This window comes from Apium graveolens, chromosome 5 (genome assembly GCF_009905375.1).
Source record: "Apium graveolens cultivar Ventura chromosome 5, ASM990537v1, whole genome shotgun sequence".
In the NCBI taxonomy this organism is placed as follows: domain Eukaryota; kingdom Viridiplantae; phylum Streptophyta; class Magnoliopsida; order Apiales; family Apiaceae; genus Apium; species Apium graveolens.
The window spans coordinates 3,310,276-3,330,328 of NC_133651.1; the positions used below are offsets into that span (position 1 = coordinate 3,310,276).

The following is a 20,053-nucleotide window of genomic DNA, read 5'->3' on the forward strand; positions in this document are numbered from 1 at the left end:
TTGATTTTAAACTGAAAGGAATACAAGTTCCCTACAATTATGTGTAAAGAAAAATAATATAAAGTTCACTATTTCGTATTGGTTAAAATATTACTCTATCTCATATTATGTGTCATATTTTATTTTATACAAGTCAAATTTATCAATTTTTGACTAATGATTAAATATTACTCGTATATTATTTCAAAAAATTAAAAATTATAGATTAAACTAGATTAAATCTACTTTCCGGTGATGTATTTTTTTTTATTTTGTTCAATTATAAATTATTAATAAATTTTAGTCAAACTTAAGTTAATTTGACTGACACAAATTTAAAGAAGACACGTAATATAAGATGGAGGGAGTATAATAGATTGTTGGATATGAAGGATGAAAAATTTTAAATTTTAAAAATAAGGAAGTGCTATATATATATAATATTAAATGTGGTAGGTGCAGGAAGAGATATAGATAACATTACTTGAAATTGTATCCAATTCTTTACAAGTTGCCGTCCCATATTTTGATCTTGCTACTTGCTGCAGTTTGAACTTATCACAACATCAGTTCCCTAGTTCCTTGACCAGCCTTTTTTTTTTTGGCTTCCCCTCCTGTTCCGTTATAGATGTAAGGTATGACAACGGGTTTTTCAACTAGCCTTGCTCACATTTATTTTTCTTTTGTCAAGCAACAATAGGAAGACTACTACATTCTAGTTCAATATTCTCATATGAGAAACGTCAAAGTTCCGAGGGATCTTTTCTTGGAGTAAGAAACATGGTAATATTCAAAGAGAAATGCCAGGTTCCCCATTTTTTTCCCCAAATGGTGACGCGTCATATAATACATATATACTCTCTCCGTCCCTAAAAATATTTCCTACTTGTGTTGAACACGTTTGTCTAATGCACACTTTTTATTTCTAATATCTTTAATTCTGTATTAGTATTAAATATAAAAATTCATTATAATAAAATACTTATAAATACGAATTTAACAAGATCACTCGTAAATTGACGGTCATTCGTTTACAATAAACAGTAACAAAAGTCAAAATTGAAAACTTATTATGGGACAGAGGCCCGAGCACTCCTTCGGTCCCAATAGATTCTATACGTTCACTATTTGCACGCATTTCGAATCTTTTAAAATGTATAGTTTCATAATATTTTAAAAAAAAAAAAATTGACTAAAAGTTTAACCATAAAACTTTTATTCAGAAAAAAAATTCAAAAAATATATTATGGAGTTATGTTTTAAAAAAGTATCGAAAAACGTGCCAAAACATTATGTATAAAATTCAATGGGACAAAGGGAGTATATTATAAGACTCCGCGTGAATAAATATACGTCCACAAAATCAAAAACTGTCACGTGTTAGCCACGTCATTTGTTAAATATTTGGGAAATATTTTTTGCAACCTACTGTATTCAAAGTACAATAATAGTCCAGTTCAAATATCCGTGAAGATAGATTCGGATGTGCCGTGAGTTAGAAGGTCCTTTCCTTGAATGCAAGTAACTTCAATCAGCATCTAAAAAATTTTCACTAAGGTAATCTACAACCAAATTCCCATAGCATAGATAATAGTTCAAACTTCAAACCAAGAAATTTTTCAGATTAAAGTTACAAGCATAATTCAGTTCTTTGTAAATCTGGTACATTATGCAACTTGGAAGAAAGAGTGAAACATAGACTGAATGCTAAAATAAACTGAACAAAAATTAACTGAACTAGAGAATCTAGGTGGTGTTAAAACTATGATCTCTTGGCTGGATGGTGCCATCTGAAACCAACTTTATCCCTGCATGCATCAAGAGCTTTCGAGTTTATCGTTTCTGCTACAAGGGTACATCTAGGCCAGACCATGGTAGCCAGCTGAATCCAAGAGTACTGCTTTGATTTGATCCGGATGTACGTCTTGCCCTTCCTTGCATTGCTGAAAATAAAAGACAAAACCATTTAAAAGTCAATTTTTTTTGTAGGAACTGAGGGAATTAAATGTCCTAGAGCAAATTCTTTTAAATATTACCTCAGCACGGAAAATATCCAAGGCAAATCCGTTGAAGCAGCTAATGACAGCTTGTTGGATATCTAGCCCAAGAGTATCCAGAGCTCTCATTGTTGAGAGCAAGAGACCTGGCCTTCGGTTACAGAACATGTGGATATTCACAGCTCTCCCTTCTCTCAGCCTTACTTCAACCTAACAAATTAGAAAGGGAACATGTATTACAGATTACAGTAGTCCACTTTTTGGACTTGGATCCAAGTTGTAGAGATCATCGTAGATACAAATACAACAAGAGTTATACTGAAGAAAGAATAATGTTTACCCTTGCAGGCTGTCCAGTTGGGCTCGGCAACGAGCTTGGACAAAGTTCTTCCTTGATATGGTGTGGTATGGTAGGCGCAGTAGGTGTCAAAGGATAAAAGCTTGTGGACTGTGTCACTGAAGAGCTGGACGGAGTCGCCTCTAGTTCATTGTGCAGGTCACTGATTTTCTGCAAAAGTTCCTTCAAGTACTCTATTGCATCCCCAAGAATTGAGGCCCTATCCATCTAATCACAGAGGAAACATGTAGCTCGTAATCATCATTAACATAATATAACTTCATGTTAGGAAATTTATGACCAAATTATAAATCACATTAGAGAATTATCCAGATAGCTTTCCGTTATAGAAGTGGCTTAAGCGTTTAGCGTGATAGTGATAGTGTTATTGAGAAATACAGCAGCCTACAGATATCACTGGTATAGTTGTGAAGTTTTTGTTATCCTGTATATCTATTACAGACCAAGGTGCAAACTTTGTTGAGTAGAGTTAAATCTAAAGTTAAATCTTGATCAGATACTACCCGTGGGGTTTACCAAGTGCGCGCACCCGAAGGGTAGCGGCTGTGGGTTCCCTACGATTAAAAAAAAAAAGAAAAATTGTTTTTTACTTGGGCAAAAAATTGACAGGACCAGCTGAAATATCAATATCAATGTGCATCTTTATTACAACTAGCTAGAGAGAAAAAATATCAGTCTTCTATATATACATTGTATTTCAGTTTGCTGACATTGGTCTAAAGTTGTGGTAAATTATATATCCACCACCCACACTTCCCGTGAGTAAATTTAATGCTATCATTTAGCTTTGATTCACATACACTTAGAACATTCAACAATGTCATGCAACATATTCAAAAAAACAAGGTCATGCAACATGCTTCCAATAAAACAAAAAGAAACTAAACTAAAAGCAAGAAAAACAATTAAATCATTCCCAAAAGTTGAAACATAATCACACAACAATGTAATTCACGAGAAATAGATTTGCAGAAATTCTTACCTTGCTGATATTCGGAACAACAGACCTCAGCATGTAAAGCCTATCATTGAGCTTCTTCCTACGACGCCTTTCCGCCATTAAATTCTTAGCCGGAAGTCCTTTCTTCTTCCCTTTCTGATCCCCATTAGTCACAGTACTATTCCCATTGGAACTATTCCCACCATTTTTCTCACTCTCATCCAGCTTAGTATTCTCCGTAAACTCATCAGAATCATAATTCAAACCTGACCCATCAAAGCTAACATTATCCAAATCATCCCCAAAACTACTCTTCCTCTTCTTGTCATTGATTCCACTCATTATCCTCTTCCCATCATACCCTCCAAGACCACCTAAAAACCCCAAATTACCCCCACCATCTCCCAAATTCTTTCTCTGAGCAGCTCTTTTTTGAAACAAAGTAGGTTGTGCTCCAACAGAAGCAAAATTATCAAGTGGTTTCAACAACTTAGACCTATTCAAGAACAAATTAGAATTCCCACTCCCATTATTCCCTATCTCAAACCCTTGAAACCCTTGAGACCCAAAACCACTACCACCATTTTCAGTCAATTGAAGCAACTGTGTTGTCGAAAAATGAGCCTCAGAACTCAAATTTGAAGTATCCACATGAGGGTTTTGAGAATTCAAGTTATTAAAATCAGTTAAAATCCCACTCCCCCTAGCTAATGAACTCAAATTTTGGTTTTCAAGAAACACATTCTCAGAACACAAACCAAAATTAGTACCCTCCAAAGTATTCAAGATTAAATTACTAGTAGGCTTAGGTGGTAAAAAGTAATTTACCTGATGAGATGGGTCAAGATTGTTGAAAGCTGAAGATGGTGAGCAAGAAGATGAAGAATCAAGTGGTTGTAGTAAAAAAGTACTAGTATCAACTTCATTGAAATTTGAAGTGAAACTCATGTTGTTATTGTTGTTTGGTAAGTACCAATCTTCTTCACCACCTTCAAGCATTGATTTGAATGAAGACATTGAACCCAACTCATCTCTAGTACTCACCAACCCACCATTGTTGTTGTTGGTGCCATTGTTGTTGTTGCTCCATGAAGCCTCATTCTCTTTTCTGCCCTCCATCCACACCACACTGTTTGATAACATCACCCTCTCTCTCCCCTCCTCTCTCTCTCTCTCTCAATCTCTCTCTCCCCTCCTCTCTCTCTCTTATCTATCTCTTAATCTCTCTCTCTTTGAATCTCTCTGTGTTTTGGAGTAGAATGGGAGTGAATGAGTGAATATATATAGAAAGAGATTTAGAGGGAGAGAATGAAAGGGACGTTAAAGAAAGAGAAATTGGGAAGAAAGGCGTTGCAGAAAGATAAGGGAATAGCTTTTTATGATAGCTTTACACACACACTTTTTATTGTAGTGCAATAAAACGTTACTTAAACACACACTAACACACACATTCTACGAGGGCCGAGCAAAACCGAACCGAAACTGAAAAACAGAACCGAACCGTGCTAATTCGGTTCGGTTCGGTTCGGTCCTAAATTTTTCAGAAATTCGGTTTATTCGGTCCGGACCGAATATACCGAATAAAAATTTGGTTCGGTTCGGTTCGGTTGTTTTCACAAATATTTCGGTCCGAATAAACCAAATCATAAATAATATAATTTTATATTATATATATTTTACATATATTTTAAAAATTATAATCAAATTTTTAATTTGTAATTATATTTATGGAGTATTAGAACTCTCCGGTCCATAATATAACTTCGGTACGGTTCGGTCCAAGAAAAAATGACTATTCAGTTTTTCGATTTATTCGATTCGATCCGATTTAGTTTTGGACCGAACCGACCGAATGTTCACCCCTACATTCTACTTATATCTATGTAGCGTAAGTGAGTTGTGTAATTACATTACCGCAACATATGGAACTTTGTTTATGTTTTCATGGCTTTATGTTAACATACACGTAATGTTAACTAAGTTGGACACTCAAAGTCTCGTTTTTTGGTGATTAGTGGCGTCTGTATTTTTGGATTTTTGTTAATTATTGTAAATCATTATTTGCGGTTTGCTGATCAAAACATTTATTACATTTATTTTAGTGTTGGGTATTCATAAAGCTTCCTACTTTCATAATGGGGGTGCTTGTTTCAGTTACATTTTTTTTAAACACTTAATAAAAAATACTATATTTTTTATATTTTTATGTGATTTTAATATTTTCTGATTTTTTTGTAAAAAATACGGAATCAACCAAAATCAAACCGACATGCAACTAGTTGAATCGAGTATTTTGGTTGCGTTGCAGAAACTCGTCGAATGTTGATTCCGGTTGATTCCAGTTGTAAAAAAACATATTTTTGTAAAATAAATTTGGAAAATAGTATTTTTGAAAATAAAAAGGTATTTTAGCAAAAAAAAATTATAAAATGATAATATTTTTGGAAAAAATATTTTTGGACTTAGATATTTTTTAAAAAAATCCTTAAATTTTTACATTAACTTGAAATTGAATATAAAATATTGAATATGCTAAGTTTTTAAAATTTTGTACTTAACCAGTTGAGCTACCGGATGAGGAGTTACCGGTGCTAATGAAAAATATTAAAGTTTGGTGTAAAAAAGTTTGGTGTAAAAATTATTTATAATTTAAAATTGATGAATAGTTGAATTTTGTGAACCTTATAAACTGTATAGTAGATTTGATTTGAGCCTTCGTGGTTCATTAGCAGAAAAGACAATACAGTTCATAATATTTATTTATTTAATTATTTGTACTATAAGCGCGAATTATTATTATTACAGTGTAGTGGGTCCCATGAACAGCGTTACAAAATACAAACAGCACCACTCTTGTTATTTTCTTTATCAGCCCAGAAACTCTAGATGTATGACGTCATGGGCTTGTTTTCTGAAGTTTTAAAATGTACAAATTTGTACAAATAACTGATCCTCGATTCTTCTTTTAACATTAAATATGTCTTTTCTAAATTTCCTTGACTTAATTTTACACAACGATTACGAATCAATTATGTATAGCTCGTGTAAGAATCTGTTTTGAATTAGGTACTGAACTGCTTCACTTGTAACAGGCTTGTACTGTACCTAAAAATGGAAGAAAGAAGGAAAAAATGATTCCCGAAAAAGTATTGGTGCAGTGGCAGAACTCGTGTCCTTCTCTCGCGAGTTCATGAGTCCAGTACTTGTATGTGCGTATGTGATTAACTATATAAAAAAAATGATTCTATATTTTCCGTATCAGTCTAATTCTACTATTTTTAACTATGATTTCATGTATTTACCGGACAAAATATGTTTAAACAGTTTGAAAAACCAAACATGACTCTATATTTACGATGTTTCCCTCATTACATTAATTCTAAAATTTTTATTAATGATTGCATGTAATTATCGGACAAGTTACATTTACAAAAATTATGTTTACGCTTTATCCCTCTTTACGTTACTTTCTTCACGAGATATGTAACTCGGAAATTATGTTTACGTTGCTTCTTTCCTTACGTTATTTTCTTTAATTATCATATATTATTTCGCTGAAAACAAGATAAACGCAGAGAGACGGATCCTCTAAGGAGCAAGAGAGGTCATCCAACACCCCTTAAATGAACCGAGCCGGACTGAATTCAAATTTTTTCGTGAATAGTTTTATAAGCCGATGACCTTGTAAATATTATACTATTCTAATATATGATTATTTGTTATTTAGCTTATATGTGTTCATTTAGTTAGAAATAATTTCTGAGCCTGCTTATATTAAAACCTGGATCCGTCACTGAATAAATATGCGAGTAAAACAATTATAAACAAAATTTAAGAGTTAAGAAATATCAACTATGATGATTTTAAAATTTCTACATATATATATATATATATATATATATATATATATAAAATATTGATAGTAGGACAGAAGAAGTAAATTGGGGGTGAGTTGTGGACAGTAAACAAATTAAGCAGAGATGAGAGTGAAGGCGAGCATCTCGTGAGAAGATTTAGACTTCACCGCGCCCACTGTCGAGCCTCATTAATGACTCTCTTTTGTGGGCCCAGGCCCATCCTACTTGTTTTGTTTGCCCTCAACGGCTCCCACTACTTATTACCCCCCCCTCCTTGGACCTGTCGTTCTGTAGTACGTTGGTTTTTTTTGTTAGTTAGCTCAGGTACAATGGAGGATAGAGAGGGGAGGGAGTATATTGTGAGAAAATTCTGATTAAAATTTAGGTGCTAATAATTAAACCAAGTTGTAGCAACTAACTATGAAGATACAGGGTTGTAAATGAGTCGATATGTTCACGAACAGTTTGGTATTTGGTTTGAAAAAAATCGTAAGCTCACTTGATTGTGATCCAAAGTTCGTGAATAATATTTATGAGTTGTTCGTTAAAATATAGTTCGTGACTTGTTCGTGAACATGTTCGCGAATAATTTTTCTTTAATGAGTCGATACACAAACAAAAAATTTAATTCGATAAAGATTCGAGTTTGAATTCGATATATTTTTAACGAGCTTATACATGAGCACTATATAAATATATATGAGAATAAGTTTACTTGAGCTTAATAAAGCTACTTTTTTAGAAGTAGTGTTTTAGGCATTAAAATAACTCCCAAAAAAACTGTGATACATGTAGTGTTTTAATTAGTGGACACATATTAACCATATTAACACATATAAAATAATTTACATTTATGAGAAAATAAAAATCGATGCCTCATGTTTTGAAAAAAAAATTGGGATATATTTTTCGGGACCTCTAAAATTACATTTTTTTTAAATCAAAGTAATATTAGGTTGTGGAGGACGATATTTCCGGTATTTTATATTAGTATTTTAACGACCTTTATCCGGAATGTATTTATGGGTTGAAGTTTTTATATTAATAGAGTTATGTATATTTATTATATATGTGCAAAAAAAATTGTTACGAAATGATGTGACGTGGCTGATGTGGTATTATGGATAATTTAATTGATGATATTTTTGTGAATGGAGGGAGTTTATTTTCAATTAGCAAATAAAAATCTTGCATGTTTCAATTTTTAACTATTTTGGGAATGTATTTTTCATACTAGTTTTTCATTTTTTTAACTATGTTAGGAACCAATTTTGTGGCCATAGTATTTTCCTTGTTTGTATGCTAAGACTCTCGCTTACTCAAAAAAAAAATTATGTGTTGAAAAGTGAATTATTGGCGTCCATATTTGACACATTAATTTATTTTCCCTGATCACCATAAATTATAATAATATCAAAAAGTTTAGGATTGTTTGTCCATTTAAATAAGTGCCGCTGAAAAGTGCTATTATAAAATTTAAATTTTATTTTTCATAATATTTTTAGTATGTGCACATTTTTCTGTAAAATATTAACAAATAATTTTCAGTAATATATAATAGTGAAATTAGCACCTACCCGCAAAACCATTTTTTAAAAATTAGGAGTGTAAATTAGGAGAAGATTCTCTGTCTTCCCGGAGAACGGTTCTCTGTCTTTTAAATTAGGCATGTAAGTGAACTAAACTGTTCGTGAGTTACTTGAGCTCGACTCTTAAAATATTCTAATTCAGCTCGGTAATAATCGAGTCGAGCTCGAACTCGAGCTATTCGAATTCTTTACCGAGCCGAACTCGAATTTCAAATTATTCGGCTCACAGGGTTCGCGAGTCCTATCGAGCATTTTCTTATTTTTAAATTTTTTTAATATAAATATTTTTTTATATATACATTTTTTTATATTTTATATATTTAATCAAATCGAACTCAGCTGAACCGATCATATTTCTAATTTTTATCAATATTTGATAAAATCGAATCGAGCATTCGAGTTGTACTCGAACTTATCGAACTTTTTAAAAGCCGAGTTTCGAGTTTGAAAGTTATGGCTCGGTCAAGTTCGAGACCAAACAATATTAATCGAGTTCGAGCCGAGCCTCACAGTGTTCGACTCGAGTACACTATATTTTAAACAAAAACGCTTCTCAGAAGATAAATTATATATTTAACTAAACAATTTTTAAAGTATTTTCTAAAAAAAACTCTTCGATTTCCATTTTGTCTAGATATTTTGGTAACTCGTTTTTAAGTGATAGAGTTAATTCATAAATTTTAAGTGATGGAGTTAAATGTTTATATTTTTATCATTAATATGCTTCTATAAATAAGCTTCTAGTAAATATATGTTTATATGTTGTCCGACTTGGGGCGCACCAACCCAAAGTGATGTGATCACATTTTAACTTTTTTTTTTGTATTGAAATATTAAATATGTATTTGTAGTGAGAAATTAAACTTTTAAAAGGTTTGTGTTCAAATTCAAAATATTTTGAAATAAATACAAACAAAGACTCAAAATTTTTTGGAACATGATTCATAGTTTATTCTGGACTACGGGGATTAGTGATTGCGGGCCTAGATTTATGAACCCACCGTCCTAGTTTCTTTAAGTAAGTAGTTGGGCTATTCATAATATGGGCCACGCCCAAATCGCAAGACATCGGAAAAATATATAATCATTTATAATTGTCCGGCGTACGGTAAAATATGAATCATTAGAAAGAAATGGCAGAGTTCTCCGAATTGTTACCGAAACGGTTTTTAAATGATAATGTCTTATTATATTATTGGTCAATAATTTATAAATGAAATAGACTCATTGTTATATATGAGTGTATCACTAATAACAAACTCCGCGTGTCATTTGGGAACTTAACATTCATTACCGCATATGTAATATTACTCAATGTAATAATTCGAATCAAATTCCGAGTCTTTTCGTAAACTGGGTCAAGTCTCGATTCCGAGTCCGAAATAAGCCGAAACCTACTGTCCCAAATGCAACCAACTTGAGTAACGACTAGCCCACACAACATGCCCCAAAAGATTATGATTTGTTGGTACACATATTAGTAGTATTATGCCTTATAAACTGAACAGAATTCTCAAATCTTCTCGATATGGGACTGGGGTGTTACACTCATCAATATATCTATCTCCCTTATTTACTTTACATGATATCTAAAATTTAAAATTTGTCAAAATCAAGATGGATGTGTGAGTTCAATTCGAACCATAAAAAAAGTATTCCCAAGTATATTTTTTCCACTCTCTAAGTGTGAACTTATGTTTAGACTACGAGCGATGAGAGAGCGAGGATGATTTATACTTAAACCGCAAATTAATCTATACATGAGATTTGATAAAAAAAATTAAACCGAATATGCACCATGTAACATGTAAATCATATAAACGGTCAAACGCGCTTGCTATACAGTCTTTAACATCATGTTGGTATGATATTTTTTGATGTCTCTTGACAAGTTGGTATACTCGTGAATAAAATCGAAGATAATTATTTTCATTTACCGCTCTATTTTGTTACTAGCAAAAAAGGAGGTGTTCAAAGAGCCCAACCGTGAAACCACTTCATAAAATCTAATTTTAAATTTTTTTTGTGCAACTGCGGTCGAAGTTGAGTTTTTGATAACCAACTAGCTCTATAACCCGTGCAATGCACGAGCATGCTCTAAATTGGGCGAATCGATGTTATTTTAGTTATACTTGTTGATAATATTTCATGTTGTCCCCCCTCCGAATGATGATAGATTTATTTGTGTATACGAGTAGATTTTTATTTTGATGGCATGTGTGCAATATTATTTATCTACAATTGACGTATAGACCTGTAGTGGCATTTCTTGTTTTCCACCGTTAAGGACGATCTATGGAAGTTTTTTAGAAATTTTAATAATTGCCTAAATTACTGCACGATATAGTTGTTTGTTTACATAAAATTTTATTTTATAATTGTTATTTGAATTTTAGTATTCTTAAATTTTAATTTCCGACCTCAGTAACTCTTTCCCCTCTTTCGAAAAATATTAATAAATCCACATCTCTCAACATACTAGGCGCTTCCGGGTTGTATTTCATATGTAAACTTTACCAAGATTATTTATTTTAGTTAATATTATTCGTTCACGCCATGATGACGCCGTAAAATACCAATATAAACCAACATTATCATATATTTTAAGAATTATAAAGAGCATAAGTTAAAGGTTTTTTTGCATAAATTCACGTATACATATACATATATATGTGTATATATATTATATACATATATATATGTGTGTGTGTCTATCTGAAAGTCCTTAATTTATTTATTTTGTGTAAATATAAGAATATAATACTTAAAGTATGACATGGTTAGATATAAATATTTATTCAGTTAGAGGTATAAATGGTTGCGATGCACATAATCATATTTAATATATAAATTTCTCTAGTTGATTTGTTTTTAATATTTAATTCGCAAATGTTTATAGTAGACCTAAATATTAGTGTTAATGTGATAAATATGGTATATGACAGTCAACTGTGTGATTAAAGGTCAATGGTAGGCTGTGATAATATCATTAAGATTAATGACGAATAATAATATTTTTTAAAAATAAATTTTATTATAATTTAAATGTACTATCACTTTTTATAAATAACATGATTTTGTACTAAGTTTCTCATGTATTAATATTGTTTATTTTGTTATAATGATAATAATAATAATAATTTTTATTTTTATAATTATTACTATAATAATAATTATTATTATTATTATTAGAATTTTTAATATATATGTTTTATAGACCTGCTATTCAAATTAAATATTTTTTATTTTTAATGAAATTTAAAATTATTATTATTACTATTAATATTTATTTTTACTTTATATTTAAAATTCACTTATTTATATTATTAATTTGATAATTAATAATGTATGTATTCTCGGTTTTAGAATTTAACTTACGTTAAAAATAAGTACAATTTTATTGTTTGTAGACAAAAAAAAATCATTAACCAAAAGGGAAATTTCACTTGAAGATCAAGTTTTTAATTTTCGGAGCAAATAAAAATGACAAGACAATACCACCCCATGCCAAATAGAAAAACAAACCGAGAGTAATATAATATTTTTATTATATTACTCTGATAATTAAGAACGTGCTCTGAATATATAACATCTCTAACTAATATGTTTGGATGCATGAATATATTTATGTACGTATGTATGTATGTATGCATGTATTTCTATAACAATTAGTTATAAATATATATATATATATATATATATATATATATATTAAGTATGCAATAATTAATCGATATTGGTGAATCAATTATGGGATAACTTATGTATTATATGATGCATGCATGTATCTTTACAATAATTAGTTATAATATATATATATACATATATAAGTATGCAACAACTAATCAATATTAGTTAGTCAATGATGAGATAACTTATATATTATATTAATTCTTATGCAAGGGTTATCATTTAAATTTTTTTATACTATTTTTTTTAATAGAGTATGTAAATTTTATGAAGAAATAATTTTTAATGACTTGCATATTAATGATATTTTAATTGAGGTAATAAAAATTACATGAATGATCTGTATTAATTATATAATAACGAATGAGCATTAATGGTTAAAACAAATAATCTATGGATATCAATTACTGTATTTATGATTAAATTTGCTCAGCGAACCCCCCTGTTGCTGTATTACATATATAATAGATAATAGATGTGGGTTAGTGCGAATTATGATTTTAATATTAGTAAAATAATTATATAATTATCTTCTTGATCACAGGTTCAAATCCCACGAGAGGATAATTTATGATTATGTCTCATGAGCCAGAGCTTGTCGCTTAAATGCGGTTTATCTTGGTTCACGTGGTTTGCAGGCTATTGCGTAAGCCCGTGGGGTTTACCCAGTGCGCACCAGAAGGGTAGCGGCTGCGGGTTTCCTACGATAAAAAAATATTGCGTTAATAGATTTTAAGCAAGTCGCCAATAGTGAAAAAAAATTTAAGGATTGGGTTTTATATGACCTTTAAAAAAATGGATTTTTTGATGTACGCTTGGTCGACATTTTTGAAAAAGTAGACCGATTCGGAATTCCTATATATTACTCATTTCAAGTATGAGTTTTAAAACTTCTACTTCAATTATTTTTATAGAGGTATGTTTTATTTGAAAAAGTAGACCGGTTCAGAATTCCTATATATTACTTATTTTTATAGAGGTATATTCATGGAAAGTTTGAGACATATTTTATATATGTTCTTGATATGATTTCCGGAAGCTAACACTTGGAGGTTGTTCCTTGACATGAGAACTTAAACTTTTATATTTGGATCTAAGACATTTTCTTAGTGAAATCCATGAATATATTGAGACAAAGTTGTTTGTTTGAAATGAGTTATGGCGATTTTATCCCACATTGATATTGTAAAGAAAGATATTGAGTTTATATAGCATATTGTGTTAGTGTTGTTTACAACTACTAGTATAAGTGGAATGCTTATGTGGCCTAGTGCCAGTGGGAACTCTTATATTTTTTTCTATTACAAGTTTAATTATTTATATTGATTATTTAATATTTAATTATTAATATTAAATATATTGAGTAAGGATTATTTTAATCATACTCTGAATATTTTTTTTAATATTAATATTAATTAATCAGGATAAAATATAAATAATAAAGAAAACCCATTTTGTTTACCTTTTTCTGTTTTGTTACTTGAGATTAGAGATGCACAAAAGGCCCATCGGGCCGGGCTTTGACCGGGCCTTAAAAAGCCTGGGCTTTAACCGGGTCGGGCTTTTCAGGTTTTGCCTTTGACCGGGCCGGGCCGGGCCGGGCTTTCCGAAAATATCAGAGCCCGTTTGGGCCCTCGAGGGGGGCCTAACCGGGCTTTTTTCGGGCCGGATCAGATTGGGCCGGACTTTTTTATAATTTAAATCGGATCGAGTATTATTAGAGATTCCGAAGAATATATATGTTAGCAACTAGATCATCGTAAAAATGTATTAGTTTACATGAAATATTTTATGAAAACATTACTTTGTTGAAAACATTTAAGTTCGACAAAAAATAAACATGTTTATAGAATAATATGTTTTATCATTTTTATGATAACAATGATATCCAAATATATATAGTGTATTTATTATATCTTCTTTCCTTATTTATGGAACAAAGTATATAAATAATATTATTAATCACAAATATGTAAATATATATGTGTTTAAAATATTATTTATATTTATAGTAAATGTGAATTATAAATATATAAGAAAATATATTAGAATAATCAGATTACCACATCGAGTAAAATTAGAGAAGAACAACTTGAGATGCCTATATATTGAGAGGTATACTTGAGATAAAAAAAGATAAGTCTCAGTGCCTACCTCGTAAACATATCTGAGTTGCATAGGTTTTTTATGGGCAAACTGAGGTGCTAGTCGCGGTTGATCTCTGTTGTATCTGTTGCCAGATTGATCTGTTGTTGTTTTATCCTGGAAGCGATATTGCTGCATCTCATCACAGCGTAAGTGGGAGGCAATAATCTCTTCAAGAACAGTCAAGTCCTCTTGAAGGGTTTCGCGGTTCAGCTGTTGTGTTCATAGTTCTTTTAGACTTGATAAAGCTTCTGTGAGGGCTAAGTGTTCTAGTCAATCTATCTTTGTCAATTCAGTTACTAATTTATCTTGTTGTTTTGCCTTTTTGTTTTGTTTCGTTATTTGATTTAATTGCATATTCTTGCTATACCTGATTATATAACTGTCTCATTGTTGCACGTAGTGTAGAATTATACCCAACAATCTTGAAGAGATTATTTGTTATATTGTGTAATTAGCAAGATGGTTAACGAAACTGCTGATGTTCCTAAAATTGTTGATATTGGTTCTGGTTCTGGTGTTACTGCTACCATTGATTGGACCACGTATCGTTTTCCCCAGCCTATTGATTTATCTGGTATGCCTGATAAATTCAGTGGTGGAGGTTTTTTTTCTCGTTGGCTGAAAAAGATGAGGCTCTGGTTAACGGTGAAGGGTCTATGGCCAGTAGTACCGTATGATCATCCTGTGTTGGATCAAGAGAAGGTTGAATCTGTTAAGGCTTATATGCTTTATGGGTTGAGAAGGATGGGGTGGCTAGGGCAGCCATTTTGACAGCTGTAGCGAACACCTTGTTCGATATTTATTCATCAGATGCCTGTACTGTTAAGCTCTTATAAGATAAGCTGGATCAAACCCATAATACTGATTCTCAAGGACTTGAGAAGTATTATGTGGCTAGGTTTCTTGACTTCAAACTGGTGGATGGAAAATCCATGACTGAACAGGTTCATGAGTTTGATGTTAGTCCCTTAACAATATAGCAAGAATTACAGAAGGGGGGTTGAATGGAATTCTTGAAATAAAAATGTTCAACTCGATTATAGATATATTTGTTTTGATTAGCACAATGCGGAATGTGAATTTAATTGAATCAAAACATAAGTAATTAAAAACAAGAGTCTTTAAAAACTTTCTGGTGGATTTAAACAATTCCACCAGAGATATATATAATATATCGAGAGGACTCTGTGTGCAGAAATGCTCACAGCTGCTTATAAATGGAACTACTGAGAATACAGGAAATGCTAAGGATTCTGCTTACAAAGATTTCTCTATTTTTGTGTTTCTCAGCTATCTCAGTTATTTTTCTATTTGCTACTCTCTTGGTTTATATAATACCAATATTACAAAGTCAAAAAGACTGAACAAATATAAAATCTAACAGTCTTAAGCTTTGCTGCTTTTCGTCCTCTATTACCCAGTTAATGGGCTTCCATAGTGTGTTTGTATACATCTCGACGGTTGTGTGTCAGCTTTCACTGTTCAACTGCTGTTTGAATTCTTCATATGATCATCCGTCGACTTTCAGAACATCCGTTGATGATTTAATTGATCATCTGTCGACTGCTATATTAAACATCCGTTGATAGTCATTTGATCATCCGTCGATGGCTTTGTTAATCATCCGTCGGTAGCTATTTTGGCACTTGACTCTATATCACTTATGCAGAATTACAAGACATCATTTATGTACAATTAATCAACCTATTCTGCATATCTATTTAAAATAACATGACTTATATGCTACTACAGATTCTATACAAAGGTGCATACATAACTGTGCTACAAACTTATTATTACATAAGCTACTCACTCGATGGATAATAAGTTAATTATCCGTCGGGACTATAATGAGTTATCCGTCGGGACTATAATTCTTATCCGTCGAGTGCTACATAATTTCACTAAGTAAAATCTACTTAGATGTTTTATTTATGAAATCATCAAGTACACAACATATGCACAACAATCTCCCCCAATTTATGTCTACTGGAATTGTAGCCATAAATTAAGAGATACTTGATGATAACAAAACATCCTGAACACATATCTTTAAAGATAAGTAGATAAAACTGAAAGTGCTTCAATTAATTAAAATGAACAAGGTTTGGCTCACAGCCAATTCAAGATGCTCCTCTAGCCTGAGCAGATTTTTCTAGTTCCTTGAAGGTCTGGATCTTCTTCCAAGCTTTCTGTTATTTTCTTCAATTTGATTCTGGAGTTGCCTGTGGAATTCTAGTTCATCAGATTATGAGAGATCTAGCTTTTCTTGCATTTCCAAGAGAGTCTCATTGCTAGAGATACTCAATTGGTCTTCTAATCTGAAGAATCTTCTTACACCCTTGTCATCCATGAATTCCATCAGCCAGTAGGGCCTTAGATGCACTCTTCTCCCTGTGTATGGGATGATTAGAGTCTTTGGGAGTGCATCTTTAGCTCTAACACTCCTCAGCTCTTCAATCTTCTTCAATACTAGTCTTCTTGCAGTTACATTGAACCCAAAGTTTTTCTTGAAGGATGAATAGACTTTAATCAGCACAGCTTGGCTTTCTTGAAGAATCCTGTGAAGTGGCCACTGAATCTCCCTTCCTCCTTTGTACTTGAACACCAACCTTTTAGGTAGGTTTTTGTATGCATCAATTACCCTTACTTCATCCAGTTCATCCAGATAAAGATTTAGATCTGAAAATTCTTTGATGTCACACAAGTACAAGTAGTCTCCCCTGTTGGCTTTGGGTTGAGCTTTAACTACTGATTTGGACTTGAGAGGTGACAGCTTCATTTTCTTGACTGCCCTTGACTTTGTCCTTTTTGGCTTGCTAAGGATTGGTAAGCTGAAGTCAGGAATTGGTATTTTATCCCACTCTATTGGCTCATCCTTTGGCACAATAGGTTCATCATGTATGTTCCTGTAGGGATCCACCACCCGTATGTCTTCAAATACCACTAAGGGCTTTGATGCTTGAGTTGTAGCTGGAGTGGATTCCTTAGGAAATTGATCTTCCAATTCCTTGCAACAACATCCAGTTTCCTTTTTGTTCTTCTAGCCAATTATTTCTTCCTTGGGGATTTCTTCTGTTCTTCAATTTTCTTCTTTGATTCAGCAGCTTCAGATGGTTGAGAGGGAATTTGTTGAAAAGAGTTTACAGCCTGTAGCTTGGCCAAGATAACAATATGTTCTTTCTTTTGTTTAGACTTCTTTGCATCTAGAGCAGCTTGCCTCTTTTCCTGCTTTAATCTGGCTTTTTCTTCTTTCTTTGCTTGAGCAAATTATGGATGTCCAGCTACCACACAGATTTCCTTTCCATTTCTGAATATCTTAGCAATTCTCCTTTTTGAAGCTGAATCAGCTGGATCTTTATAGAAGACAATAGATCTTGACAGAAGCTTCTTTTCATCAGGCTTGGGTGTCTCATACACAGTGTCCATAGGGTTCTTCCAAGATGATTTTGGATAATTTGCCCTTGGTTTAAGAATTGTTTCAGCCTTTGTAGACTTGATGCAGGAAGATTGTCCTTTTTTCAGATAGTTCATGCTCATCTCATTCACACTGATTGGCTTGACATGAGAGTGATGGATGGCTGACTGAACTGGCTCCTTGACTAGTTCAAACTTTTTCTGTATCTCCTCATCAATCTTATTCCAGTTGATCAAACTCAACTTTCCTTTTTCAGCAACTTTCAAATTTGTTGTTGCTGCTTTAATTAGATCTATACCATCTGCAACTGTTGGCTTGGAGACTGTAATTGAAGGTACAATTACTTTGCTGATTTGTACTTGAAGTTTCTCCCCCTCAGTTGGTCCTTTCTCCCCCTTACTTGATTCTCTCTCCCCCTTTTTGTTATCATCAAGTTGAGGAGTTAGGCCTTGTGCTTTAGCCAGTTGCATGAGAAGATTTGTCCGAGTCTGTTGATTTTGAAGAAGAATAGCCACTGAATTCTCAATAACTTGAACTCTGTTTTCCAGCTTAGCTAGATTCTTTTCAGAATCTGATTCTCTCCTCAATCTTAGTAATAGATCTTGCATGGTACCATATGGCATTACTGAATCCAGCTTCTCAGAATTGTATGTCTTCAAGTCAGCTATATCTCTTTTTAGTTCATCCACACTCATATTCTGTCTTAAGTGCTGGATCTTCATGAGATGTAGAGAGTCTAGGTGAGCTTGAAGAATAGCCTTGGTACCAGCATCTGAAGTTTCCTGAAGGGCCTTTTGAATAGCCATCACTTGCTTGACCAAAGACACATCAAATTGTCCTGCTGTAAATTCTTTTGTCCATGCCCATTCAGGTAAATTTAAAACAGAACTTGGGCCTTCATCTCCCCCTAACTTCATGCTTCCATCCAAAGAAACAGAGTCATCATCATTAGAATTTACTCCAAATTCTTCAGATGGTTCACCAGCTTGAGAAGGCATCCTATTGACAGCAGCTTTATCTCTTTGAAGAGATTCTGAGGTGTGTACTAGATTCAAGGTCTGTTCTGCCTCCACATTGCCCTGAGCAGCCAACAATTGATAGGCTGACACAGGATGAGTAAAAATGTCAGCATCCAAGAAAATGTTATCAATTTCAGCTTTGTAATGTTGCTGAAATTGTCTTCCCTTTTCAGCATCATCCACAATCATTGACTCACTAGCAATGGCTGGATCCACCCTTATTTCTCCTGTACCTACCTTTCTCTCATAATCTCTCTTTTGTTGTATCAGGGTCTCACCCTGGCTCCCCACCCTCATACCCTCACATTCACCTACTAAGGTGGGACTCCTCTCACTCACTTTTGCCAATCCTGAATAAATGGATTACTGAGATTCACTCTTTTCCTCTCCTTTTGCCTGGGAGCAACCCAGCCTCACACTCAATGCACTCTCCTCTCTTAGTCCTAAGAGTGACTGTATTACCACTAAATCTTCTGCACTAGAAATAATTGAAGTTTGAAGTTGTGCAGAGACACTCGACGGATAAGTGATATCCATCGGGTGAGTGGTAAAGCTATCCGACGGATAACTGCTGTTAAGCTTATCCGTCGGGATACAATCACTACTCGACGGATGAGCAATATCCATCGAGAGAGTAGAAATGAATGAGGTGGGAAGAGAAACTATTGTTGACTCTGTGTTGATTGAAGTTATTTGAGGCACAGATGTCACAATAGTATCTGAAAGAATTGACAAGTGAGCCAACAAATCATCTAAAAGATGATGCTCACTTGCACTAGATTTTGGCTTCCCCAACAGAGTTAAAGAATGGGAATTAGGAATTGAAGTGTTTATCATATCCACTTCCAGAGAGTTTGTTGGTGAGTATGGTGTTTCAGAGGCTTCTATTATAAGAGAGTTTGGCTGTGACTCCACATTTATTGGAGCCACATCAAACTGAATTTGAGAAAGTGCAGGGACTGTGTCTTTAGCAACAGTTTGCACAGTGTGTGTGCCCTGTGCATCCCCAATGGTTTTGGATTTCTTCTTTCTTGTGTAAGTTTGGGGTGAGCTTGTGT

General features: G+C 33.0%; 1 protein-coding gene across 1 annotated transcript; it reads right to left on the reverse strand.

Annotated features, from left to right (window-relative positions):
* Positions 1–1,518: 1,518 nt before the first annotated feature.
* Positions 1,519–4,654, reverse strand: LOC141662001 (transcription factor ICE1-like). The gene is made up of 4 exons (XM_074469046.1): positions 3,317–4,654; positions 2,317–2,541; positions 2,016–2,186; positions 1,519–1,922 (listed from the first exon to the last, which is right to left on the reverse strand). The coding sequence occupies exons 1-4, from the start codon at positions 4,415–4,417 to the stop codon at positions 1,839–1,841; spliced, it is 1,581 nt and encodes a 526-aa protein (XP_074325147.1). The 5' UTR covers positions 4,418–4,654; the 3' UTR covers positions 1,519–1,838.
* Between the last annotated feature and the right edge of the window lie 15,399 nt (positions 4,655–20,053).